The 26,878-nt window shown below is 49.9% G+C and overlaps 2 protein-coding genes across 5 annotated transcripts; one reads left to right on the forward strand and one right to left on the reverse strand.

Moving 5' to 3' along the window:
- MRRF (mitochondrial ribosome recycling factor) lies at positions 1 to 14,084 on the reverse strand. 4 transcript variants are annotated; one of them, XM_062011391.1, is made up of 8 exons: positions 13,250 to 13,504; positions 12,924 to 13,122; positions 12,349 to 12,504; positions 10,995 to 11,113; positions 8,202 to 8,293; positions 2,761 to 2,839; positions 2,589 to 2,649; positions 1,037 to 1,110 (listed from the first exon to the last, which is right to left on the reverse strand). In XM_062011391.1, the coding sequence occupies exons 2-7, from the start codon at positions 13,096 to 13,098 to the stop codon at positions 2,614 to 2,616; spliced, it is 657 nt and encodes a 218-aa protein (XP_061867375.1). In that variant the 5' UTR covers positions 13,099 to 13,122; positions 13,250 to 13,504; the 3' UTR covers positions 1,037 to 1,110; positions 2,589 to 2,613. The 4 variants fall into 4 exon arrangements, with proteins under 4 accessions (XP_061867373.1, XP_061867374.1, XP_061867372.1 ...); XM_062011389.1 differs by lacking the exons at positions 2,589 to 2,649; positions 13,250 to 13,504 and adding an exon at positions 13,919 to 14,084 and having other exon boundaries at positions 1 to 1,110; positions 2,680 to 2,839; XM_062011390.1 differs by lacking the exons at positions 2,589 to 2,649; positions 13,250 to 13,504 and adding an exon at positions 13,718 to 13,893 and having other exon boundaries at positions 1 to 1,110; positions 2,680 to 2,839.
- On the forward strand, positions 13,743 to 24,975 carry RBM18 (RNA binding motif protein 18). The gene is made up of 6 exons (XM_062011392.1): positions 13,743 to 13,848; positions 13,934 to 14,050; positions 19,837 to 19,963; positions 21,159 to 21,245; positions 22,983 to 23,068; positions 24,380 to 24,975. Exons 2-6 carry the CDS (start codon positions 13,938 to 13,940, stop codon positions 24,537 to 24,539), a joined length of 573 nt encoding a protein of 190 aa, XP_061867376.1. The 5' UTR covers positions 13,743 to 13,848; positions 13,934 to 13,937; the 3' UTR covers positions 24,540 to 24,975.
- The last annotated feature ends 1,903 nt before the right edge of the window (positions 24,976 to 26,878 follow it).

The raw sequence follows: 26,878 nt of genomic DNA on the forward strand, positions 1-26,878 counted from the left end.
TGAAGGCAATTTTGGGAGCCCCGTAACCGCCCTGGGTCTGCCACTTTCCTTTATTCATTTATCATGGTAAGTGCCTGGGCCAAAGTACACAAAGCAGAGAAATTGTTGACATGTGGGGCCCTGCAGAGCAAATCCTTCATCCTCCTCCCCCTCCCCACTGTGCACAAACTACATTTTTGGGAGTTGTTTATTTAAGGACTGCAGAGCACTCAGTGCTCTTTGAACCCAAGTGCCTTGAGGGGGGAGTTGCAGGGTTGGCCACTGCCTTCCCTCCTCCTGCCGTGGCCTGAGGCTGTAGGGAGGCCCTTTGCTGCTGTCTGGGAAGAACCTGCTGGTACTGAGGAGTTGAGCTGTGCCATGTGCTTAGGACTCTGCTCTGTTCCTACCTTTTCTTCTTCTTAAAATCCAGTGGCTTGCATTTGCAGTGTTCAGGGAGGGCAGATGCTGGTTTTGGAAAGAGCCTGTGTTGGTTTTCATTCTCTTCAGTCCTGGCTGTGCTGACAGCACTGGTTCCAGTTCCCTGCCCACAAACCCAAAGGCACAGCCTGTCTGCCCTGCCCCTGGTTGGTGTTGAGCTCCCCTATGCCTTCCCAGTGGCCAGGCTGCAGATAACTCTGCTGGCCAGTGCTGTGGCCAAATGCCTCTCTTGGAACACGTGAACCCAAGCGGACACACTGCCCAGGAACTGGCTGCCCCAAGGCTGCTCTTCCACACCTTGGTTTGACTTTATTTTGCATCCAAATGCTGTGGCAGCAGGACAGCAGCAGCTCCTCCATGCAGGGTGTTCACAGCTCCTGTGAGACCCTTTCCTTCTATCTTTCATTTTAATCAAGTTCACCCAATCCTGTTGCCACTGGGATGATGAACAGCGAGAAGGGTCCCCTCTCCCTCCAGTATCGTCCATGGTGAGGAAGGGGAGCAGCCAAAGCACAGAGCTGCTGCTCTGGAGGTCTGGCAGAGCTGCCCTGGGCTGCTGCCTCAGGTGATAGTCCAATCTGGCTCGAGGGGGAAATGTGTCCATTGGGATGGTGTTTATCCAAGCAGCTCCTTGGTCTTTGCTGCCAGTAGCTTGTCCATCTCTGCTGCAGCACTGTCTGTCATTTGCTGGATCTGTGGCAACACAGCACAAGTCTGAATCATATATGAGGTGATGCCAGAGTTCCAAGGGAAAGGAATGAGTGGCTAGCCTAAAGTCCTAATAAACCTCAAAATCATGCTGGGGCAATATCTGGCTCCCACCAGCCCTCAGGGGTTCTCTGACAGTGTTGTGTCTGCACAGGGGGAGCAGGGACTGGTCATAGAATCATTGAATCACAGAATCATTTGGGTTGGAAAAGCCCTTGAAGCTGCTGCAGTCCCAGCCCTCCCCTCACCCTGCCCAGCCCAGCACTGACTCATGGCCCTCAGCTCCACAGCTTTGAGATCCCTCCAGGGCTGGGCACTCCCCCAGCTCCCTGGGCAGCCTGGCACAGGGGCTGACACCCCTCTCAGGGAAACAGTTCTGCCTCAGCTTCAAGCTACCCCACCCTCACCCAATGCACAATGTAAACTCTTGGCTGAGCTTCACAAGGGACTTGTCCTGGTCCCTATTTAACAGTGAGTTAGAGAAAGCAGAGCTAGAGAGCTGCTGGTGATGGCACCAGGCAAGACAGGGATTATTTCCTTACCTCCTGCAATCTTTCCTCTGCTAGAACAAACCAGGTAATGGTAGCAATGTGGTCTTAGCACACTGAGAAATCACATCTCAAGTGACAGATCTGTTTATTTCTTGTAGAATCAAATAAATGATGACTGTGAAAGCCCTGTCCAGGGATGAGGCCTCCTTGTAACACAGAATGGACATGGCAAGCATGTAAATGGGACCAAAACATGCAAGCTCTCAAAGGCTGGGACACAGCAGGGGATGTGCACTAACTTTGCAGGACTGGTTTGAGATGCACTCGCTCCCAGGGGCTGAGGGATGTGACAATGACCTCTCCTCTTGCTGGAAAATTTGGGTAGAAACAAAAACTAGAGTTGAGGGCAGTGGGTCTCTGAAGGCAGAAAGCCATCTGTGTGCTCTGGGAGAGCTGCTGCCCTGCAGGATTTGGTTACAACAGCATGGCCATTTTTCCTGCTCTGTGTTTATTTTTGTGAGCACACACAGAACTGTCCCAAACTTTAGCTGTTAATAAACAAACAGCTAAAAAGTAATGGCCTGCCCTCAGAGGCATCAATTCAGCAAAACACTTAGGCTTGTGCCAGAGTTTATGCCCAAGTAATTGACTTTGGTGACATCTGCTCTTAGGGAATTAGGTATGTGCTTAAGTATTTTCCTGAATTGGAGCCAAAAACTCCTCACAGAGATAATCTTGCTGGCCTCTTCATTACCAACAAACTGGAGTAATCCTCATTAACAGCAGCTGTTTTGCAGTGGCCAGGCACTGTGTAAATGGTGGTAAAGCTACAGATGTGGGTTGTTTTGCTCCCCAAGTTCAGCTGTGCCAGCCTAGAGTGGTTCATATCATATATCTGCCTTTGAGATTGAAGCCCCAAACCTCACAAAGAAAAAGCAAATACAACAGCCACTGCAAACTCCCAAAACTCACCTGAGTTCTCAGTGCTGCAGGTCTGTCAGTAAGGGCTGACACACCACTGAGCTGTGGAACACTGTGACATGGCAGAAGGAAAAAGCTTTACCTGCTTCTCTAGCAGCCAGAGAGTATCTTCAGACACTTTGTTCTTGAACTTCTTTAGCTGGTTGATGCTTTTGCTTCTCACCTTTCTCAGAGCCTCTTTGGACTTGTTGGTGGACTGCTTGGCAAGCTTGGCCAGGCTCTCCCTGTGCTCCCTCGTTACTCTGGCAGGGAGGGGAAAGAAAAGGCAAAAGTAACATGAGTGCCATGTGTAGTGGAGCCAGACTGGTGCTCTGTGATGGGCTTGGGGTGAATGCAGCAACCCTCTCTGACCAGGCTGGGCAGAGCTGCCCCTGGCACCCAGCTGTGCTGTGGAGGGACACCCAAAAGCAGCCTGTGTTGATAGATCTGTGTGTGGAGGCCCTGTGTGCCAAAGGCAGAGGGAGGCAACAGCTCAGGGACAGCTTTTATCCTGTTTTGGTCCAGCTGAGTGAATGTGCCTCCCCTGGGCAGCACAGCCCAGGGACACGAGTCTTGAGCCTAAAATGGAAAGTTCCCAGCACAGCCCTAAGCTGAGGGACCTGTACTGAGTCTTTCTTGCTTTCTAATTGTCACTGTAGTGCTTCAAAATCCTGCTGAAATGTTCAGAATTCCCTTTTTTTCTGCTGCCAAAGCATCTGCAGGGAAGAGGGAAAATCCAGCTTTGGACCTGAGAGATGGAGCTGAAAAGTGTAATCCTGCAAAGCTAGGGGGAAGCCTCCAGCTTTGCCTGCCACTCTGTATTATCTCCCTGCAGCTGAGGAGCCTGAATTAGATGTCTGGAAGCTACAGAGATTGTTTCACTTAAACTTATTCCAGCTCATCACGACCAGGCTTCCACACCAAGATGGTATAACACCTGGTTTGACAAAGGGATGATGTTAGACATGGCTAGCCACAGGTAGCCCAGCCCATGGGAAATTCAGCTCCAAAGGCCAGTTACTGCTGTGGTGCCACAAAAAAACCCCCACATCCCAAACTAAAAACTGCAGGTGATGAGGGAGTCTGTCCATCTGAATAAGGCACAGGAGTGGCTGACGTGTCCCTTCAGCTCTGGTAATGCTCCAGCACCTACAGCTGATAGCTGTCAGCATCAACTGCTAGTGCTTAACAATAACACTTTAATTATTTTCATGGCTATTGGAGTTTCCAGACTGCCTGGAGAATGAAAATCCCTGGTGCACTCACTGAGACTCTCTAGTAAGAGAGTGGCTGCCTGCTCACAGGAGATATTGCAAAATAAACACTTCACAGGAGTATTTAGAAATTGGCTGCAATAGCTGTGGGTCACCAAAACACTGAGGCCAAGACTCTTCCTGCAGAGAGCTCAGGAAGCGTGGGGTGAAGGCTCCCAGGGCAGTGCTGGCCCTGGCCCTGTGTGGGTGTGTTATGGGGCTGGGCTGTGGGGCACGACTGGACCTTCAACTCCTCCTCACCTTGTGCTCAGGCAGCAAGTTGCCCACTCGCACCGTCCCTCTGCAGCCAGGCAGCTCACAGGGGGTGTCTGCAGAGGCTTCTTGCCAGTTATCCTTACTCCACGGTGCAAGAGGGAACAGGCTTCCCAGAACAGAGCAGTAACTACAGGAACTTGTGATCCTGCAGTAACTCCAGGATTTGTCAGCTGGACAAGCTGCCAGCCCTGGAGAGCTGAGACCCCAGTGCAGGCACACAGCCCTCGCCCAGGATGGGCCCCAGCTCAGCCCCCCCGGCCTGTCCCCCACCCAGAGGCAGAGAGACAGTGAATTTCACGTGTGCCAAGAGGCTTCTGGTCAGCCTGGGCCTAAGGCCTGATGAGAAGTGAGCAGGGTTACTCGTGGTTTCCCTGCATCCCCCCATCAGTGCCTTTAGGGCTTCTCATGTTCCAGCTCCCCACAGCGGCCCCGTGGCACAGGCGAAACGCGCACTGCCACCGCACAGACCTGAGGGAGGTTGGCTTCTCAGGCAGATCTTTTGGGAGTGGGGGGCAGGGGCTCAATCCTGGCTGCTCAGCTCCGAGGAGGGAGCTGGAGATGTCTCCCATCTCCTGCTGGGTGGCGAGGCCAGGCAGGCAGGGCAGCCTCAGCTGGAGGAGGCTGAGTTCAGCAGCGGCCCTTCGCGAGCTGTGCCGAGGGATCACTCGCCTGCTCGGGGCTGCACAGCCTTTAAGGAAATGTTTTTGTTTATGCAGGGCTGCCAGATTTCCTATGCTTCTTGGCACAGGGTCACAGTTTTCATGCCTCCTTGTCTGTCTTTATTAACACCAATTTTTTTATCAGTGCGCAGCGCCGGGGAGTTTCTCAGCGGGTTTTATGTTCCAGCCAGACTGTGTGTAAATTCTCAGCAATGCTACCAACAATGCCAGAAACGGACACTTTTTCAAGCAGATGCTGTTTCTGGTTAAGGAATCCATCAACACAAGCTAGGCTCGTGGTTTCTAAGGACAGTTGTTTAATCCTGCCCTCAGATCTGGGGCTTCTAGGCTGTTCTTAGATATGTTTTCTTTTCTGTCTACTGACCATTGCCCCTGCTCCTTTAAAGCCAAGAAAAGCGTGATGTGAACCTGGGGAAGGGGTGCCAGAAGCGAGGGACCAGGACAAGGTCCCCCTGTCACTCCTCTGTCCTGGGGGAACAGCTACAGGAGCAACAGGCTCAAATCCTGCCGTCCCCCCAGGGACTGTCCTGCCCTGCCAGGCTCAGGAAAGAGCCTGAGGCCTGACGTGCCAGGGTGTTCAGAAATGCATCCCACCTCACAAAGAACATGTCTTTCCTTGCTTCCCTCAGGGACCAGGGGTTTAAGCCCTGCAGCCCTTGGATGCTCCTCTCCCTGCACACGGCCGGAGCCGACCTGCAGCGAGCCCGACGCAGGCTGCGTCTCACCTCCAAAGCAAGACACGGATGGGGGTAAGAGTTATTTCTGTATCTCCAATGCTAGGAATTTCCTGTGAACCAGAGGGATCAGTTAAGGGAGAGCAGGCTTAACTAAATACTCTGCATGCATAATTGCAGTTAAACACAGGGTGCAGCACATATTGCTTGACAGAAAGCACCGAGAGGCTGCTGCTGCTGCCGGGCGACCAGAAGCAGCGCTGGGGTTTATTTCAGATGAAGCTGAGTCCCTTCTCCCCACATGAGGTATCTCTGCAGATTTCTTAAAGGGCAAAGGAAAAAAAAAAAGCTCACAATGAGTCATTAAACTTTCAAATGAGTCATCTGGCTTTCAGTAAAGCATGTGTAAAAATATTGCTAATGTACAAACAATATCCAGTGAAACACAATGGGTCCAAAAAAGATGAATCTAAAAATGAGGCAATTCCATAAAAGACACAAGGTCAGGTCGAATTCGGCCAAGAGATCAACCAATACAAACGTTCCCATGGCTGTTTTTCTTTTTCCTTTTCTTTTTAAACCTTCAGAGGATACTTTTTATACAAATAAATATTGCCTGTGCAGCGCTGGCAACACCAACAGGCACATGCCCTGGGGAGCAGGGGGGATCCTAGCAGGCAGCACAAGTAAACACAAACGAGAGGAGTGTGTTTCTTCTGTGAAAACTGCAATGCAGAAACTGAACCAACAGAATAAATACTGAAAAGTAAACTCCATTCAAAAACATTCACTTGGAACACTCCCAGGCTGGGCCTGTGTCAGGCAAAATGATACAGCTGCCCAGTTAACAGGTCAGACTAAAAGGTGGTTTTAATAACAGGTAAGGACAAGGCAGGTTTGAGTTTTGCTTTTCCTGTGCCTCCACTCATGAAAGAACCAACATTGCTCTTGGTTTTGCCCGTGTTTGCTCCTTTCGCACACCTGCCATGACCTTGGCCATTCCACTGCATGTGCTGTTTGTTCCTTGCTCAACCTCCTTAGAGTTGGGAAAATGAAAAACTTAGAAAAAATCAGAAAGTCATCCAGGGCTGTAACACAAACAGAGAGCAGGATTTGGTTATGTGCACCCCACTTTGCATTAGAAGGTTTTAAAGGGTTGAAACTGTCTGCTTGTCCTGTTGGTAAGTGGACAAAACCCTGAAAGATTCCTGTTGCTGAAGAGTGGGTGAGCAAGGGCACAGGGCACAGCTCCCAGGCCAAAAGCATCTGTAACTCAGGACTCCCTGTGCTGCCAAGTAGCCAGGGAGAAAGGAGCAGCAATGCTTACACACCAGGGGAGCACACAGGCAGATCTTCCCTGGGGAGAGAAGCCTCCTTCTGGCTCTGCAGCACCACAAAAGACAGCAACAGACCCTACACATGTGTTTAAAAACCAACAGATATATATTTTAAGATTGGGATTTGCAGTTTTGGAGTTTCCTCCCCTGCAATTCATATTCAAGGATGACCCAAGTGCCCATTAACAATCAAACCACTGTGCAGCAACCCGGGAGCCTCAGCAATTATGAAGATAATGGTGCCCTCCTCCTCCTCTGCCTCCTCTCCTGAGGAATGGGGGAAGGGCAGGGAGCACAGGGAAAAGAAAATCAGCAAATAGAATGATAATGTCATTCCCTCTCAGCGACAGCAACGGAAAGCTGCAATTAGACTGCTCTGATCAAAATGCTGCAGAAAATTTCAGAGCACTGCTAAAGTAGATCTAAAGCACGAGAAATATTTGGTTCTTCACTGAGAAGTCACCTGCCTGTGACAAACAGGGCACGTGCCAGGTGTACAGACAGCACAAGTTGCTGCCTCTGCCCTTTGTGGGAGCTCTTGGCAGCACCCCAGCACTATGTAACCCCAGGGCACGAGATCAGGTACATCCCCACCTGCCCACGCTGTTTGGACAGTGTCCTCCCAGCAGGAGCCTCTGTAGTTTCATCTGAAAGGAATCCTGTTCACAGGCAGAGACCCCAGCGTGGTGTAGTCCAAAGCACATTAAGCAGGGACCATCAGGATGGCTTCAGAAGTGCTCTCCTGATCCAGACTGAAGCACCTCCTGCCTCGTCCCAAGGGCCGGCAGAGCCCTGTGACGGGTGAGGGGAGCGATGCTCAGTCCTTGGCCAGGAACAGCCTGCTTTTCTACCAGCCTTATACCAGAAATTGCCACCCAGCCATCCCTTACACAAAGTGTATTACATGAGAATGGATTACTTTAGTCAAAGCTATTAATTCCCCCCTTTCTTCCATCACTTGCCTTTAGTGTTCTCTGCAGCAAGGTGCTATTCACCTCTAACGCTACTGCTTTGCTGCTGTGCTGCTGCTATTCTTTGTGGTGTAATTCAAGCCATTTACAGCAGGGCAGCAAAGAATCAGTCCCTGAATTAAAGCAATGCAGCTTCAAAAGCCTTTGGCTGTTTCTTGCAAAGGAGAGCTGCAGTCAGCTAGGAACAAGTTTCTTCTGCAGGGGAAAGACAAAGAACAGTAAGACCAAGCACCAAATGTGGTGACTTCCAAGCTCAGGCACTTGGAAGAGGCTCCACCAGACGCTTTTAGGAGCTCACATTTTTTCCTCAACTTGGGATACAGCTCCTTGGAAGGCAAAGGCTGCATCGTGACAGTCATGCATGCTCACCCTCTGAAGGGCACTCACTGTGTTACCTTGCATGGTGATGAGCTCAGGCAGCCATCAATACTCACTTAGGGACTGGCACCCGAATTATGGTCCCATCCACTTCTGGGTTCAGGTTCATGCCGCTCTCCCTTATAGCCTTCGTAGCTGCAGCTGTGCTCTGTAAAACAGATCAAAAGGTAAAGGGAATTAGGAAATAATCATTGCCATATGCCAGAACTCTGTCAATAGTTGGCAATCCATCTCCACAGAACATGGAAACATTTACTTCTGTTACCAGTAAGATCAGGAAGTTACATTGGTGCAGAGAGCTTTGATCAAACCGAATGGGAAACTACGGCTGCGCCCGGCGCTGGGGTAGGGGGACACGAAGGGGGGAAGAGGGGAAGGGAAGCAACAACAAAAGAAAACTGTTTTGCTTCTCTGAAACTATTTGAATGGTTTGAGGCAAGGCAGAGTGAAACCACAACGAACTCCCCAGGCACGGCCTGGCTGTGGCAAAGGAGATGAAAGATCCCCAGCATGCAAAAATTCCAGCTGAATGTTTCCCACTAGAAATCACACAGTGCCAATTTAGAAATGCTAATGAACTTAACCACTGCAGCACTACAGCCTAACCATGGTACAGCAGGGCTGTGGCAGTTGGCTGAGAGGTGCTGCCTGTGCCCAGCTCCGTGTTTATTTCACGGCTTATTGCTGAGGATCAACTTCTCAGAACTCCACCGGCACCGGCTGCTGCTCTGCTCCGCTTAAAAGGTGGGGTGTGCAGGTTTGCCTGCTAACTGTGGAGGGATTAAAAGGCTCCCTGTCCCATCCCAGGGTGCTGGTGTGCCCTTACAGAGTGTCAGGCTTCCCAGGCAGACCCCAGTGCTCTGCCAGGTTGCTTCATCCTTGACATTGACAATAACAACAGCAAGCGAGTCTCTATTCTCGTGGCATTTCTTACAAGGTGTGTTGCTATTTCTGATACTCTTTCCCATCATTAACTTCAGCTCCAGGCTGCTGCAGCAGGCTGTATTTATGAAGTTCAGCTTCTGCCAACTGAGGCACAAGCTAAAGCTCTGCATTACTTGCTGAGGTCTCCGGTGCGTGACATGGCTGAGCGAAAGAAACGCTCTGCTGTGTCAGTGAGATGTAACTGCTGTCCTCCAGAGCACGAGGGCAGAGAAAACGTAACCAAGATGATCTCAGCACATCAGGAATGCAAATGTGTTATTCTATGGACAGTCCTTGTTCTGTAGGAAGGAAATGCTCAGTAAAAGCTGTGTTGTTTAACATAACTACAGGAGACAGAGGAAGGGGAAAACATTGCAATATTGCCCCCATCCTCTTGCAGCCCATGAAATAAACAGCCCTGCTTAAAAAGCAGAGACTTGTTTGGTTGTACAGCTCTCAGGCAAACTGAATTTGGCCTTGCAAGTCCTTTTTTATAACTGTGTTCTTTCCCATACTCTTCAGGCATTTTTACTTGCTTTTCAATGCCATGAAGTGCTGACTATGTGCTGTAAACAATGGGTTTAAAAGTTGTAAACGTGGATTTAAGAGTTTGGTCTGTCCATGGAATGGCTACAGCACAAACCATCTGCATTGAGAGAAATAGTTCTAGCTCTAAAAGTGGTCCTTTGGCTTAGAAAGCAAACACAGGCAATGCTCTATAGTGTGGTATTTAATTTCTCACATGCCTGTTTGTCAGCCTGAGCTGCTGCTTGGACACAGGCTAAGTCATGGAGTGACCTCCCTTGTCCTCTCAGCTCCAGCACTCCCAGGGACCTTGATGCACTTGCTGATGAAGGGCCTTCATTCTTCTGAGCCATCATACGTGCTGGATAGACTTTAAGAAACACTTAGGCATCAAGTGCCTTACACTGACCTCCTCTGAGACTTTGCTGACTTAATTAATCGGGGAAAGCCTTTGCAAAATAAATAGAGATAAGCTTTGGCAAACCTCCAGCCCTGGAGCAGGATGACTAGCTAACCTCGTGCTCAATGCTGCTCCATCTGCCTCAGCCTGCTGCAGGGGACCACTAGTGCTTGATCCTGAGGTGGGACTCAGATTTGCTGCCTCATTTAGGGGCAGGTCTAGCCAAGGCTCCTCTAGAAGACTAAGATACCTTGGCTTTCCCACTGAATAGGTCAAAACACCCAATTCAGGTTCTGACGTGCTGGTGCTGCCAAGGGAGGAGATCATGAACCTCAGCAGTGCCCGAGGCCCAGCTCAGTCCTACCAGGGAGGCTTTTCAGAAGCTCACAGGCTACATCAGCAGCTTCTCCCATGAGCTCTCAGAGGGTGTCACCAGCCCTGGTGATGAGGAGTTTGATGGTGTCCTCAGCACAAATACAGACTATTCCAACTGCACGCCTGGCTCTGCATGGCCATGACTTCCCTGAAATGACATAAATACAAGGGAGCAGATGCAGCACTGCTTCCATGTGTGTAGTTCAGGTGAACCAAGGAGAGTGTGTGTGTGTGTGTGGGTGCTGTTAAAGCTTGGGAAAAGGAGAGAGCTGGCAGGGCTTAGCTAATCCAGGCAGCCGGTCTGTGACACGCTCACTCACCTTGCAGACCCAACCAATGGCAAAGCAAACCCCTTGTGCTGTGGCATTTACTTGCCATGACCCTGAGAGCAGTCACAGTCTGCCAGGCAGCAGGTACCTCTCATCTGCACCTGGGGTGCTGTGTGTGCCAGGCAGGGCTGAGAGTCGCTCACCCAGCATCTGTTTTGTGTCAGCCACGCAGCCCAAGCAGAGCCCTCGGCCCTGCCCTCACTGATTTAGCCTCAACGTTCCTTTGCTCAGCGTCAATCTGTTTGTTCCTGTGGTAATTAGCTCCCCTTGTGATTCTGAGGGTACTATGTCCTTACCTCTGGAAAATTGGTCATGTTCACTATGATGAGCTGAGGTGACTTCTGTGAGATCTGCCCCAGCTGGTTTAGAGGAAACTTCCCATCCTTTGTCATCACGATGATGTGATCAAGGGCCCCTCAAGAAAGAACCCAAACAGGAGAGAATTTCAGCATGATACAGCAGTTCACTGTGATGCTGAAGAAAAAGGCACATGCAGTGTCCCACTTCCCTTCTGGTATGCAAAGCAGAGATGTTACACAAGAAAAACAAGCCCGTGTTTATTCAGACTTCAGGTGCTGTTTGTGTTCCTGCATCCCCTGTGGCATCTGCAAGCTAAATATTTCAATGCTACTCTAAAGCACAAAACCACACAAACAAAACTCGTTTGTTTTTGTTACCAGAATAGGAAAACTAAGCAGGATTGTTAAGAACTGAAAGGAAACTGTTATTTTTTAATTCTTAGAACTTAAAGAAAGTCAAAATGTTGTTACAGAAATCAAGACAACTATTGTCTTTAACTCAGCAGTGTTCTCTTCAACCCCTCTTTTTACCCCCAAGTCCCAAGAGGGGGTGTTGTACGCTGCCTAAGTTAAAGTATTCCATTTCTCCCTGAGCTACTCTTAATCTGATCTCTAGTTTCTGCTGCAAAATGTTAACAGGACAAAAGGCACATGGGACAAGAGGTACTTTATCAGTGCAATTAAAAAAAACACCCCTCATGGTTAAAATAAATACTGAGCTCTTCCTTCCAACTTCACTAAAGAGTGAAGTACCCCTGTCAGAGCTGGGGTGGTGAATGATTCAGCTGTGGTCATTGTTTAATGTTCCATTTTATCCCTGAAACACGATACCACTTCCAAATACGTATGTTCAGAGTGTTATAGTAACTGCAGCTTAGTCAAATATATTCACATTTCTTCCTAAAACACAAAATTCAGTGAACAGGACTTGTAAAGGTCACTAACCACAAAGACACATAGCAAAAAAGGAGTTTGTATATGCCAGACACCAGACTGATGGCAATTTCCAAAGGGCTAATTTAATGGCAATTGGATTTTTCCTGCCCTACTGCACCATTAGCTGACAACCTGCTTCTTCATCACATCTGCAAACAGTTCCTTTAGACACTTTTGACATCTCCCACTTACAAACGCTATTTCCAGGAAGCTATTAACAAAAATGGATTCTTCCTGGTCAAGCTCAGGGTGAAGAAAGCCTTTAGTTGGGGATGTCAAGGTTGTAGGAGCTGAGTATGCAGTGAGTAGCTCAGTAAAAAGAAAATCAACTTTGAAAGAAGTGAAGAGTTCCCCGTTACTTGGACTGGTATCCTTAGTTACAGGCAAGAGAGCAGCATGCAAGCAAGTTACCAACCTGGTGAAGTCCTAACACTGAGATTTCTGCTGAAATCTTCCTTCAGAGCTTCTATCACTGCCTGCATGTCTTCATTGGTTTCCTCCAAATTGATAATATCCTCAACTAGGGCAGCACTGACATTCACCTTGGCTTGGCTCTGTCCTTTACCTTTAGCTGCAGATCACACATAGATTAATTTACATTCCTGACAACAGCTAGTTGTTGTGTTAGAAAGCAGAAAGAAGATATTAAAACCCCTGCTAGGTTCAGAATTGAGTCTGAGATAAACCAAAGCAATTGTATTTTTTAATGAGTGAAGAGCCCAGCACTTGAGCACATAAGCCAAAATCTATCCATGGGTCACTGACTCCAGCCTGGGCTCTGACAACCACCACGTGCTGCCCCAGCAGCTCTAGGCAACATCTCTGCCATGGAAATGGCTGTTTCTGTACACTGCAACACCATCAGGGAAAACAGCTCCTCCAGAGCGGTGCTGTGCCCAAGTTAGATCAGTACTGGCACATGAGATAAAAGGAGTGAGAAAAGGAATTCCGGCAGGTTGCAAACAGTAGGAAAAGGGCTGCTGCTGTTACCTTTTTTGGTAGCCAGCTGTCTGGCCAGCAGCAGCTGAGGGACACCGTGCCTGCAGCCATCCAGGAGCAGGGCTGGACAGCACACGGGAGCCTGTGGCAGCCCCCGTGTCGCTGCGAGCGATGAGCGGTAGAGCAGGGAGGGCAGGTGACGGAAGCATCTCAGTGCCGTCGCCATCCTTCACAGCTCTCCTCTAGCTCGCTGCAAAAGAGAAGAGGCAGGTGGGCACCTGCACGGTACCTGCACGGCTTTGCACGGCTGTGCAGAGAGGCACGAGCCTGTCACACCAAAGCCAAGTCTGCTAAGCAGGAACTGCTCGTCAAAGTACCCGCTACCCGCACACCGGCTCAGTAGAAACATCAATCTCTGTCACACGAGGTTTGAGGACCCCAACCCGCCCCCTCCGAGCTGACAACATCTATTGCAGCCGGGGCCATTCTCTGTGGCGTGTTCCCCCCGCTGCACCGGCACTCCCCGACGCTCCGAGGCTGGTCCTGGCGGGTACCCAACCCCCGTGCTGGGGCCGTGCCTCCGAGCCCCACGGCACCGACCCCCGGGGGCCGCGCAGCCGCCCCGGCCCCGCCGCACGTGCGCACAGGGCCCGCCCCCTCACAGGCCCCGCCCCGGCACCCGCTCCTCGGGCCGCGCCGGCCTGCTCCCGCCTCGCCCCGCCGTCCCGCGGAGGGCCGGGCTGCTGCTCCTCCCGCCGGCACCGGGGGCGGCGGAGGGCGGGGGGAAGGAGAAGAGGGAAGGGGAGGGATGGCGATGGCGGGCGGGCGTCCGCCTCGTCGCTCACCGTCCCGTCGTCCCGCGCGCTTGCCGTGACGTCATCGTGCCGCGCCGCGGAGTGACGTCATCAGGCGGCCCGCACGGGGCGGGGCGAGGCCTGAGCGACGACGGAGCCGCCGCGGCCTCCGCGGTGTGATGGTGAGTGAAGCCCCGGCCCCGGCCCCGCGTCCCGCGTCCCGCCCCCAGCCCCGGCCCCGGCCGCTCTCACCGCTGCCCTCCGCAGAGCCATGGAGCCGGGCCGCCAGACGCTGCCGCTGGAGAACGCCTCCATCCTGTCGGAGGGCGCGCTGCAGGACGGGCACCGCCTCTGGATCGGTAACCTCGACCCCAAGATCACCGAGTGAGTGACTCCCGGCGCCGGCCCCGCCGCTCCGCCCGGGCTCCGCCTCTCCCCGGGCCCCCGGCCCTCAGGGCGCCGCCTCCCTCCCGCTACCCCGCCCCCAGCACGTTCCGGCCGCCCCCGGCCCCGGTACCCGCAGCCCCGGGGCCGTGCTCCCCCCGCACCGGCAGCGCGGCACCGGGGGGCACGGACACGTCTCCCATCGTGGTCGCCCCCGCGGGCTCAGCGTTAGGCTGGGGGCTCCCCGGGTGTGGGACGGGTGACAGCACGGGGAGCCCGCGCTGGGGGCAGAGCACAAACAGCTCCTGCGCTGCCCCCCAGCAGCGGGGACGGGCGCCCGCTGTTTGCCCCCGCTGCGTGGGCAGACCCGGCTCTGCTCGGTGAGCAGCCCGGCAGCTGATGACCCGCACTGTGGGTGAGCTTGGGGGGTGTGTGTGTGAATGTGGGGTGTCTCCAGGACTGCAGGGGCCCCACGGGCAAAGGGGCTCACAGGCAGATGCTTCACTACCCCTTACAGCAGTGCTTGAGCCACCACCCGGCTGGAAGCACAGGGCTTGAAAACACCTGTGTTTTTTTTAAACAAGAGAAAGAGCCTTGTTTTGTTGTTTTGCTGCTATCCCCAGTGGGATGCAGGTCAGAGGAAAGTTACTTCTAGTAACCACCCAGTAAGAGGTAGGGAGTGGTGTGACTGGCTGCTTACAGTGCATAAGCACGTAAATCAAACTCGTTTGTGTGTGCATTTTGTGTTTTCTCCAGGCTACAGGTAATTATCTTTTGAGCAAACAATATTTGAACAGCTAAATTGTGAAGGAAATATGACTTGCTGTCCAATATTTGGATAGTGTACTGAGAAATCAATAGGTTGTATAGGAAAAAACACCCCAAATCAAACAAAATACCCCAAACAAGTTGGAAACAAGCATTTTTGATTAACTATTGTATATATCTGTCATGGAATACTTTTTCTTCTTGCTTCTTTTTGTGTGTCTGCAGGTGCTAGGTTTTTATTCTAAACATGGTTCATCTTAACAGAGCAGTTTTCTAATAGCCTCTAAATGGAATCATTAATGCATTGTGCTTTCCAGCCATTCAGCTCTGGGTGCTTTCTGCATTAATTACCATTTCCATCCCATAACTACGTTACTCTGGTTTGTCCACATTCACTGACCACGTAAAATTAGATGTAGGGGTTCTTGAGTGTGCTGTTTGCTGGGTCCTTAAAGATTCAGGGAACTGGGTCAGTGTGAGGGGAAGATTAGTGGGTGCTTGTATCTGCATTAGCTCCTTCACTTCCCAGGGGGATCGTTAGTGGTGCTTTTAAAGACCCTTTCAGTCCAGGTTACTCCTCTGAATCTAAGCCAGGCAAGTAACAGCTTTATACGGTGACATTTACTGTTCTGATGGCTCAGGTGAAATGAGTTGTGTGGGTTTCAGTCAGCTGCTTGCATGGGCAGGCTGTTTCTTTTCAAATAACCTATTGCAGCTGCATGAATTGAGCTGCCTGGGTGTGGGGCACAGCTGCCCTGGTACATCACTGATGGGGACTGTATCCAGAACAGCAGCACAGCTGTGGCAAGGGGCTTCCTTCTGCAGCATCATCAAACCTGGAGTGCTTCTGTGCTACCAGAAGTTTAGTTTGCCTGGTGATGAGTGACAGTGCTTGGAGCTTGTTCCAGGCTTTATAATTCTGTGTCTTGCTTTTGGTTTTGCTTTAAAAATGATCATTCTCCCCTGCAAACTATTTTGTGATCTCCATTTCCCTGTGAATAAAACAATGAAAGTTCCTTTGAGCGTTTTTCAGTGCAGAAAGAATGTGGTTCTGTGTCAGGTCAGTAAGTTTCTATAAATCCTCCTGACCCTTTTTCTTATCCTATGAGCTTACATCTCTGCTTACATCTGAATTATCTCTGCTGAGGTCACTAATCACATGGCTATAACCTGAAAACTGAGCAGCTGCTGCTTCATTTGCTGCCTTTATCACATTTTTAAGGGCTTGCCTCTGCAATTTCTGCATCAGATTTGGTTCAGATGGAGCAAAGTCGACTGAGTTGTTAGCAGGGTTAGTAACTGTTGTGACTTTCTAGAGCAAAAAACTGAGTTCAGAAAGTCTTCCAAGACTTCCATTTAGAGAGCAACCTATAGCTGCAATCAACTGCTGTCGAGTTTGTAGGTAATGTACACATCTGAGCACAAGCTGCTTTAACAGGAATTAGTAAATGTAGGGCTGCCTACAAATTAGAGCCTGCAAGCTGATGGCTTGTGGGAGGTTATTGCAGGTACTGGGTAGCTGTGGTTCCAGTGGGAGTCTCAGAGGATCCTGAATGCTGACCTACCCTCTGTACTGGGGCATGATGGGCCTTGTGCTGAGCATTCCTCCTTACCAGGATGGTTTGGGTAACTTCTTTTGTCCAGCATTCTTAGAGGCTTGTTCTGCCTGTGAAAGAGGGTGGTATTAGGAGTCTATTGAGTGGGTTCCTAGCAGCTGGAAGGAGGTGAACAGGCACCAGAGGACCTCACAGTTGTTTGTGATACAAGAGACTGTCTCCAGGCACTTCTGGCACTGAGTGATCCCAGCTGAGTCCTGCCACAGCATTGTGCAAGGAGAGTAGCAAATGGTCAGCTCTGGCTTTGTATTACCCAGCAAGGAGGCCATGAAGTCCCCTCACCCTCATGGTGAGTGTGGCCTGGTGCAGCATCTGTCCCCAGCTGCACAGCAGGGCAGGAGCTGGGCTGTGCCATGACCTTTGTTCACCTCACCTCTCAGTGCTCCCTTCCTGGGGGCAAAATCCATGCTCAGTTACATCTCCTAGGTGGCAAACAGAGTAGGACTGTCTCCTCTGCCCACTGTTTGCAAAAGCCTCTTGAGCCTTTTGAGCACTTTTGACAGGCAGAGATTTCCCTTTCCAGCTCTACAGTTCCACGTGGCCTTTGAATGACCATTCATTTTGCGCAGGTATGAAATAGTGGGTGTTCGGCTTCCTTGGCTGCTCTGCTGCTTGTCTAACATCCCATCTTGATGAGTCTCACCTCGAAAAACAATGTGTGCATAAGTTGTTCTGGCAGGCTCCTGCTGACTCCCAGTGGGGCAAAATCCTTCTCAGTAATGGGTTTTGCATGTGGCCCGGTCCCTCCGAGGCATCCTTGGGACAGCATTGTTCAGAGGAAGCCTTGCCTGGGTTTGAATAGTGCTGGGGATGCCAGGAGGAAGAGCAGAGGAAAGGGAAATGGGGAGCTGCTGGCTGGTCTCACATTCACATCAGATGACAGGAAGCGGGAGCTGAGCTTGGCTGCGGGGATCTGCACAGCACGGCGGGGCCACATCTGCGCCGGCTGCCCCTGAGCTCTGCAGAGCACAAGTCCTTGCCACAGGAAAGGTCCTGCAGGTCCTCACTACTGTTTTTTTTGAAGGCTTTGGGTTTTCCGTGACATCTTCCTTCGGTACTGAGTCCCCTTGGCTTGGAGAACCCATTGTCAAGTTACTGTTAATGCCATCACTGTATTAACAATAACAATCGCAGCACGGAACCGAGTTATACACGACCTCAGTGCTGTCCCACGGAGAGTGGGTGACCTGCAGGGGTAAAAACTGCATCCGTGGCTGGAAAAGAGCCTCTGCATCATCTGTGATGCACTGGTTTGTTCCAAACTCCCAGTGTAATTCGGTTTAAAGGAGTAACTACCACTTTGTTTCTAATAAAGTGCTGTTTGAATGGAGAGGAGCTGAGGAATAAAACCCACAAAGTATTCCTTTTAGCAGGGCAGCTGCAGAGTTTTGTTGATGATAAACAGAATGCAAGGAGAATGGTCCTTGCCCTTCCCCTGCCTCTGTAGTGGCCAAAGGGGAGCAGCCTTCCAAGGGAAGGGCTGCTGAAATTGTAAGCACTCTTTGTAGCAGTATGTTTACAGAAACAAACCTGAGGTGTAGTTGGGTGTTTTGGAGGCTCCAAAAGCTCAGTATGTGGGGGTTTATGTACGTCACGTGTCTCCAAAGGTAGTGTTTTCAGTTGTACATCTGTGACTGCCTGTTGGTAGCTGAGATGCAGTGGGGAATCTTGGCTACTGTGGGACCAGCTCTTTCTTTTTCCCTGCCCTTGCTTTTCTATCTCTCTTGCCTCTGAGCAAAGCCTGAGGGTCTCTAGGCCTTTTTGAAGACCATGTGCTTTGTCTGTATTCTGAAGGATGTAGGAAGCCTTCCATAATCAATTACAATGTGTTTATTCCCTTGGGAGATAACTTGGCCCTTCTGCTCTGCTCCTCTGAACACTTGCTGCACCTTCACCTCTTTAAAAGTGCATATCCTGAATGTCCACTGTGACCCATCCTGTGAGATGACTCACATTCCTGGAACTTTCTTGCCTGGCTCCTGAAGTTTAACAAAGGGCTAAAGCCCTTCTCAAACATCCTATCGGGCTTTATTAGGAAAAATGTTGTCTCCTCTCCCTATTTGGACCATCTCTAAAGTTGCCTGGTGCATTTGGCTCTCTTGGGCCACTACTGACCATTCCTGTGTGGACACACAAAGTGTCATCCAGGGCCTGATGCTCCCTGTGCACTTGGAGATGTCCTGGTAGGCTTCCAGAGGGTTATCTGGCAAACTGAAAACTTGCCTTAGGCTACATGGCTTGCCAACAAACAGTGATCAGCTGATCAGAGATTAATCCTGACAAGACACCCTTATTCAACCCTTAGACAATCCTTATATGCTAGAGATGGGGTCAGGCAGTGAAACAGCATGTGTGTTGCTCTCCTTCTGGGTAAGCTGGTGTTCTGAAAGCCTTTGATTCCCAGAGAACCAGAAAAAGCTGTGAAGCTCTTTCAGGATTAGGTGTGGCCTGTACAGCAAATGTGCTCCTTGTTTTAAGTTGCTCAGTGCACTAGATACTAAGCAGACAGATTTACTCTGGCTTTCCCTGGCTTTATTGGAAACAGCAAACTTGCCACTGGATGTGAGGAAGATAATTGGCTAAAGAAGTGTCTGACTTTCATGTGTGTGTCACTGAGAGCTGTCTGGGCCAGAAGCACTGGCAGATCTGGCCTGGACGATACCAAGCTCTGTCTGCTGCCTTTTTTTTTCCCTGCCTGGTCTACTGTCAAGTGCTGGTTGCAGTTTGTTCTGCTTATTCTTCTGTCTTCCTGCTTCCCCAGCTCTGCCAGGTGAGGGGGAGAGCAGCAGTGTTTCTGTGTGACCCTGTCATGTCCCTGTCAGGGCAGCAGTGGTGCTTGGCAGAGGGAAGGGAGGGGCCTGGCTGTGCTTGTGCAAGGAGAGGGAGGGCAGCAAGGATCACAGGGGTGCTGAGGGATGCAGGGTGCTGTGGGCCAGTGCTGCTTGTGCAGGGAGAGGGGATGGAGCTTCAGGTGGTCACATCAGGGCCAGTGAGGAGAGGACATGATAGTTATGTTTAAAAGTAGATGTGATTTAGAGAAGTGGGAGGCAAAGCCCTCCCAGGCCCCTGGGGAGCTGTTGCATCGTTGTCCAAAAGTCAGCTGTTGATAGATCTTCTGCATGCCCCTCTGCTGGCAGTGCTGGGAGGGAAGCTTTCTGCTTTGAATCCTGTGGACCCAGCTCCTTGGGGGTTTGAGAGCAGCTGCTGGTCATGCAGCTCAGGGCTTTGTGCTGGAGGATTTCTGTACAGGGCACCCACCTCTGCAGGTATTTAGGAGTACGTGTATGACACAACCAAACCAGTTACACTGCAGTGTGAAACGTGTGTGTGTGTGTGTGTCAGGGGGCTCCTCTCACTTTCTGGGTGTTGAAAGGTGTCATCAGTGTCTTCTCTCCCCTTCAGATATCACCTTCTCAAACTCCTTCAGAAGTTTGGCAAAGTAAAGCAATTTGACTTTCTGTTCCACAAGTCTGGTGCTCTGGAGGGGCAGCCGAGGGGTTACTGTTTTGTGAACTTTGAAACCAAACAGGTATGTTGCTTTTCTCTGAAACTCCAACTTCAGTGACTGCTTGCTTTCTTCAACTTGGTTATTTTTTTTCTTATGTTAATGTAAAGCCAAAACAGGAAAGGATAAATTAAATACCTTGTCTACACAGACTCCACTTTGCTGCTTCCAGGAGCAGTCACAGTAACGATTTCCTTTCTCCTCTGCTGTCTTTTCCTGAGTCCTGCTTTCTAATGCTCATCAGAAAGGGCCAGTTCTTTGGACCATTTTGTCATGAGCTGTTGGATTTATACTATGGAGATGCTGTAATGCAGCAGAGCCTTGGATCAGCCTGCCAGACCACTTAACATCCAAAGTGGCTCTGAAGTCCTCCTGGTTTTTCTTTTGGCTTTGTGAACACACAAACACCAACTGGTGTGGTGCTGCCAGGTGTATGTAACACAGCTGCAGTGTCCTGGAGTGAACTGCTCCTGCCTGTCCCTTGTGTTACAAATGAACATTTCAAGTTCTCCTTATCTGCAGCAGCAGAGCTGTAGGGTTTTTTGGTCATAACTGTGCTAGAATTGTTCAAAAGTTGGGAGGGATGGTGTGTTTGGAGCTGCTTTGCAGCTGTATAACCTTACCTGTGCCATGCCGTTGCCACTGAGGATGTCAGAGCGGCCCTGTCAGAGTGCCTGAGCTCTAGAGCATTATCATAGCAAAGTGGCACACCATTGCAACATCAGTGTTCAGCTACTGTGAGTCAAGTTTCATGGGAGTGTCCCAAAACTGAGATTCCACTGCTGAGCCTGGAAGAGGATGATGTGGGTGATGTCCCCTGTGCACCTGAGCAGGATCCAGGTGTTGAGACACGTGTAATCAGTGTAGTGAGTCACAGGGTTTTCTGGAGAAACTAGATAACAAACCTCCCTCACAGTGCTGTTCCACTGGCCTCCTTGGTTGGTGTTTTCAAACCTCCTGATGTGTTTTTTTTACCACCTCCTCTCCCAAAACAAGTGAAATAATAAATCCATAAGGCTGGTCAAAGTCTGGTTATTCAGCTGTTGGAATCTTCCAAAGATATTCCTGGAATGGGAACCAATGGGATAAACCTTTTTGGCCCATCAGCTGAACTTACAGAAGACTCATTAACAAAGGGGGGGGGGGGAAAAAGCTCTTTACATCTGAGTCAGTTTTGACTAAAGTCTTGGTGTGTTTATTGAACTGTCTTCCTGTGCAGGAAGCAGAGAAGGCGATCCAGTGTCTCAATGGGAAGCTGGCCCTTTCCAAGAAGCTGGTGGTGCGGTGGGCACATGCACAGATCAAGGTAAGCTGCTGCTGCTCCTGCTGCTGCTCAGGAAGAACTGCTTTTAATTTGCAAGACTGCAAAGCCCTCCTGTATTACTAAGGAACAATTCTCATCAGGACTGTCTTAGCCTGGTGAGGTAACTCGTGTTTCTCACAGAAGGGACGTGACCAGCTGCCTAAGCTGTGCAGGATTAGCTGGGAATAGGCCGTTTAACCCCGTGTTCTGCGTAAGGGGGTTTGTGATCAGAGCAGTGTCAACAGATTACTGCTGTAATTGTCCATGTTTAACTTTTCCCAAACTTAGTGAGTGGTTGGCTGAAAGCTTGAATCCTTCCCTTTGTGGTTTTGCTCCCTTTTGGATAGGAGATGTATGGAAATTCTCAATTATCAAGAGCTTCATTCTACTCCTGAAAGCACTTCTGTGGCAGCAGCTCTAATTACTTCTGACTTTAAAGCAACAGAGTTCATATCTAAGCTAAATATCCTTTTAATCCTTGCTCTGTTGCATAAAACATCAAGTTTTTTAACACTAACTTAGGCAGTACCTTCTGAAACACCCTTGTTTAAAATGCTTTGAGTTCTTGTCTTGTTTCTCCTGCAGTTATTTACTCTCTGGTATTTGATAAAGCAATTTATTTCTTTTTAATAACTTTTTCTGCAGATAAATGGATTGGGGAGGGGGGGGCTTACTGCTTGATGCAGTTTTCCTTTGTGTAGTTTGCTTTCATCATCTGTTGGTTATGCTTTCTACCCTTTGTCTTACCAAGTATACCAGTGCATCTGTTTTGGATACTACAAAAGCCAAACCAGGTATCTTCATTAAAGGAGACCATGTTGTTTTAATTACTGGCTTTGAGGGCTCCAGGCTGTTGTCAGCACATCCAAGCTTGTGCAAACCCAGTCTCCATTTTCTCCAGCTCTGTAGCTATTAGAGTGCCACGTGCTTCCAGATGCCTGAGGAGTGATCAGGCCATGACAGGAGTTTCAGCCAGAGGAGTGAGTGTCTGCTCAGCTGGGAGTTCAGAGGGGTAGCTCAGCCCTTGACTGTCCAGGCTATGGTGAAAAACAGCATAAATAACCAGTTCAAGTCACATGGCATCTTCTAATCCATGAATGGAAAGATGTAACACCACAGAACTTTGACATGTTGTCACAAGTGTTTATTTTAACCAATGCCAGCACTGTGGTAAGTAGTTTTAAGATGAGTGGCCAAGGTGTACCAGACACCATTGGTTTGAGCAGTTCTGCTGAAAAACACACCTGACTTTGTGCCAAGTGAAATAAGGAAGCGAAATACTGCAAGTAGTTTGGGAAGCCTGTTGCCTGCAGAGATGACAGACTCACCAGCTGCTCTCTGCAGAAAGGGAGTTTCTAGCTGCTCTTTTTTTCCCTTTCCTTTTCTCCCAGCACTGCAGGGTTCTGTACAATCCTGTGCTTGGGTTCCCTTCTCACTCTGCACAGTGTATCTAGAAGTAGCACAGTAGTTGCCTTAAACTGTACCATCTTTCATGCATGATGCAGAGGGGAACAAGAAGTGGTAAGACACAACGTGGTTTAAGGATTCATAGTATGGTGTTCAGTCCACATTCCATGTTGGTACAAATCTTAGGGCTGGGATTTGTTTGGCCATCAAAATCTTTCCTAGCAAAAGCTTCACAAGCTCTGGGGTGATGCTAACCCAACTGCCAAGTGTATCTGTGGGCAAGTGTGTGTTTGTTATTCCTGCTGACTTCAATCCTTGGTCTCTTGTTCACAGAGATATGATCACAATAAAAATGAGAAGATCCTTCCAATCAGTCTGGAGCCATCTTCCAGCACAGAGCCACCCCAGTCCAACCTAAGGTAGGAGGTGGAGTGGATGAGAGGTGACAAAACTGCAGGAGTGGCAGGGAAGTAATTTATATTTACTGATCTGGAGTTGTTGGCATTAAGCTTGTGCTAAAAATCATAATGTGGCAGAAGAGCTGGGTTTAGAAGTGCAGCAACACTGCAGAGTCACTCACTTCACGTGGGACACTCCAGTCCTGACCTTCATTATCAAACGTGTGAAGCTGTGAGGGCAATAGGAAAGAAAAGAGCTGAGGAGAGGAACTGGGAGCATGTAACATTCCAGCTCCTGTGGCCAGAATGTGCTTTGCAGCTTCTTCACTTGAATTTCAGTGAGAGGTTTTGTTCTGTATTAGTTTAAGCAAGATGCCTATGAAGAAGAAATTCTACTATAGTGGCAGAAGATTAAAACAATGACAGATAGTCATCAAGGGAATTCTTTGGTTTTGACAGTGGTAGGCCTGGAGGTTGAGTTCTCCAGCCCTTCAGTTTAGCTGAAGCTCACAGTGCTGCTTTGCTTAATTCACAGTTTGGTTGGAAGGGTGGGTGATTTTCCTCTGAGTTCTCAGTTGAACCCAATAAAGAGCCAAGACTTGGGGGCAATGAATTTGCCTATGGATGAAATGAGCTTGGAATTCGGAAGTAACATGCTAGGAAGCAATGAGCAGAGAGGCTCGAGTTGTGCAGTTGTAGCTGAAGTCAGTGGCATGTTTTAGTGAGGCTGGAGACTGCAAGAGGCCACAGCAGAGAGGGGAACGTTCCTCAGTCTGTACCCGATGGAGGACAGCAAATAGCAAAAGTGGCAGGAATTTGAGGTGTAACCTAGGATAGCTTCTCCCTTTGGGATAAACCCTGCTAATGCTGAAATAATGTTTCTTCCTGACCTAATTAGAGTCTGGGGTTTTCCCATCCCGAGCGGTCTCGTAGTGGGGAGGAAGTCTGGCTTTCATTTCTCTGCTGTTCCCAGCAGCCCTGGCTGAGCTGCGCTCTGCTGCACATGCTCAGACCTCTTTAAATGACATCATTTTACATGAAGCAGGAAGCCTCCTTGTGTACTTGTCTCTCTTGGTGTCCTCAAGAAAGTGCTGAGTAGGTGCAGGGACCGTTATCTTGTGGGGCTGTGGTAGCTTTTGGAGGAGCAGATCTGTGCTGAGGATTGAAGTGGAACAGCCTGAGCTTTCCCTTTGTCCCAGCCTCAGGCTGCTCCCAGCGCAGCTGCCCAGCCCCTGCTCGTGTGGCTGCCTGTCAGCTAAGCCTCTGGGTTGCTGTAGTCTGAATGCATGCTCAGATCAAGCTCAGTTTCTCTTCTGCTTCTCCTCTTCCCAGTGTTAGTGCGAAAATCAAGGCCATTGAAGCCAAGCTGAAGATGATGGCAGAAAACCCCGACGCAGAATACGCTGCAGCGCCCGTCTATTCCTACTTCAAACCCCCCGATAAGAAAAGGACTACTCCTTATTCCAGAGCTGCCTGGAAATCCAGAAGATGATGCTCGTGAATTGGATGATGGTAGCAAGAAACACTGCTTTGTACACCTGGAGCCCTCCCTCCAATGCTTTTGTACTGTGTAGAGCGAGAAGGACGTGGTGCAGCGTTGGCGAGCCCCTCGGGTGCTCCGTTGCCGGCTCTGCCGCCGGCGCAGCTGAACGCTGTTCAGAGAAGTAGGTTCCCTTCAAAGCCTCTGATGAACACGCAGACAACCTCTCGTTAGTGTGCATTCATTAGCAAGATTAGAAACAGTAACCAGTGTGTGGAGTAAAGCACATCCAAAAATACTCCATTTAACTGATTACTTTTTAAAGTATTTTTGAACAACAGGCGCTGGGCTTCGTGTTTCTGATGGAGGGGAAGCACTTGGTTTTGATTAACATTCTGTAGTTACCATGGAAAACTTTTTCATCTCAATAAAACTCAATTTAAATAGATTTTGCAACACTTTTAGTAACTGTGCATGCAATATTTGATGTGCACCAGAGCAAACTTACTTTGTGTTTAGATTTGCAAGCTTCGAGGTGTTACTTTATGATGGGGTAACCTGAAGGTAAGGACCCAGCATGGGTATTTGCAGTGACATGTAGGCTGTGGGTCTGTGCCTCCCTGCAGGGATTGGTGCATTTGCACACCCCTGAGGTCTGTGCTATGCTGTGTCTGATGTTGGCACTCAGGAATCCCCTTTGGGGGTCGCTCTGTGTAAGCCAGATGTGTGAGAAGAACACTGCAGCCTTCGAGGCATCTGCCAGGCAGGTGCCCTCAGCCTTTGCCCACCAGCCACGCTGGCTGCTGGCCACAGGCTGACAGAAGTGGCTGGTTGCCCCATGGGGTAAGTGGCACAGGTGTTTGGCAAACAGCTCTGTGGGGTGCTGAGGGTTTACAAGTGCTGGATTTGAGGGTCAAGCATTTGGCTTGAACCGTTTGATCTGCAGCACGTTTTTCTCCCTAAACTTTATCTGCAAAATAGAAATCTGAGGAAAACAACATTGTGTGGCAGGATTTTGTCCTTGGTGCCCAGAGTTTGAGCAGGGGGATGTCAGAATGTGTGTGCTCATGTCCAGGAGACACTGCTCTGCTCTCTGTAGGCCTGTCAGTGGTGGATCTTCACCTCATGGATCACTCTTGAGTTGATTCCCCAACAGTGGTCTCAAACAAGAAGAGGAAAAGAATTTCCCAAGGCCCTCTGGTTTCTGGAGGCAGGCATTGCTGGCTGGTGTGGCAAAGGGAGGTTTGTGTCCTGCAGCGATGTGCCTGCCTCCAGAGCTCACTTCCTGCTGCCCAGCCGGGACGGGGCTGTGCCCGCCTGGGCTGGATGGGTTGTTCAGAGCCCAAATTGCTCAGAAGTAAGTCTTGTGCTGCTCAATATTTGCTTTCTAGTTTTGGATGACCTGAGTAAAGAGAGTAGTAGTATCCCTGGGAGTTGTACATCAATATGGATGTCAAGAACATGCCATTACATTCCTCTGAACAGCAGCTTGTGTTTTGTTCTTGCAGGGACTAACATTTGCAGTCCTCCAGGTCTGTACCTGTGTTATTTAGAACAGAATCAATTCTGTTTCCATTAGGAACTTAGAAAATAACCTGGACTCAAGTTGGATGTGTGGCTGTCAGCAACAGACTTTGATGCTTGTTTGTATTTGAACACAAGTGGCTGAAATTAGGCCTTTAAAATGGATGTTTTCCTTCAGGAAGGCGAGGGTGGTGAGCAGGAAGTGAGGGTGGCAAATGCTTGGCATCAGCTGAAGCCCACTGATACGGATCTGGGTACAATGGCATCAGTCTGGTGTTTAAATGATTCTCTCTTTTGTGCTGCCTCAGTCACTAACAGAAGTGCCTTGTCTGTCCTTGGGCCAGACTCAGACCTGAGGGAGCTTTGTTGCAGGTGGGTGTGTGTGCTGGGCAGGCTCCTGCAGCCGCCCTGTGCCTCCTGGCACAGCGGGACCAGAGAGTTTCCAGCCCTGGAGCTGGGAGGAGGTAAACGCTCAGTAACGGTGTTTTGATGAGTGTCAGCTCTGGGGCTTCGTGTCTCAACCACCATCAGACAGGTTTGGTAAGCAGTGGGCAGCGAGAGGTCGCTCCGGCGGGCGGTATGGACAGCTCCAGAGCTGGAAGTACAGAGGAAGGCGAGATGGTGGTGGGAAGGAGAGCTGAGCTCAGTGCTGCCTGAGGCCCTTCCTCTGACATGTGGTCCTGTCCACTTCGGGGGTTGTTTGCTTCATCTGTGTTCCCAGCAAATCCCTGGGGACAAGGTGAGGTACCAAGGGAAGTGGTCACTGTGTCTGTGGTGTGGGGTTATTCCTCAGTCTTCCTGCCTTGGGAGAGACTCCCTCACTCGGG

Source organism: Colius striatus, chromosome 19 (assembly GCF_028858725.1).
Source record: "Colius striatus isolate bColStr4 chromosome 19, bColStr4.1.hap1, whole genome shotgun sequence".
NCBI classification, from domain to species: Eukaryota; Metazoa; Chordata; class Aves; order Coliiformes; family Coliidae; genus Colius; species Colius striatus.

Excerpts from the sequence above, each read along its gene's own strand:
- MRRF (XM_062011389.1), bottom strand. The coding sequence starts at position 13,098 with ATGGCGACGGCACTGAGATGCTTCCGTCACCTGCCCTCCCTGCTCTAC. Across the intron at positions 8,294-10,994 it reads ACATGACCAATTTTCCAGAG|AGCACAGCTGCAGCTACGAA; the intron begins GTAAGGACATAG and ends TCTGTTTTACAG. Across the intron at positions 1,111-2,679 it reads TCTGGCTGCTAGAGAAGCAG|ATCCAGCAAATGACAGACAG; the intron begins GTAAAGCTTTTT and ends GTGTTGCCACAG.
- RBM18 (XM_062011392.1), top strand. The coding sequence starts at position 13,938 with ATGGAGCCGGGCCGCCAGACGCTGCCGCTGGAGAACGCCTCCATCCTG. Across the intron at positions 19,964-21,158 it reads TGAACTTTGAAACCAAACAG|GAAGCAGAGAAGGCGATCCA; the intron begins GTATGTTGCTTT and ends CTTCCTGTGCAG. Across the intron at positions 23,069-24,379 it reads CCACCCCAGTCCAACCTAAG|TGTTAGTGCGAAAATCAAGG; the intron begins GTAGGAGGTGGA and ends TCCTCTTCCCAG.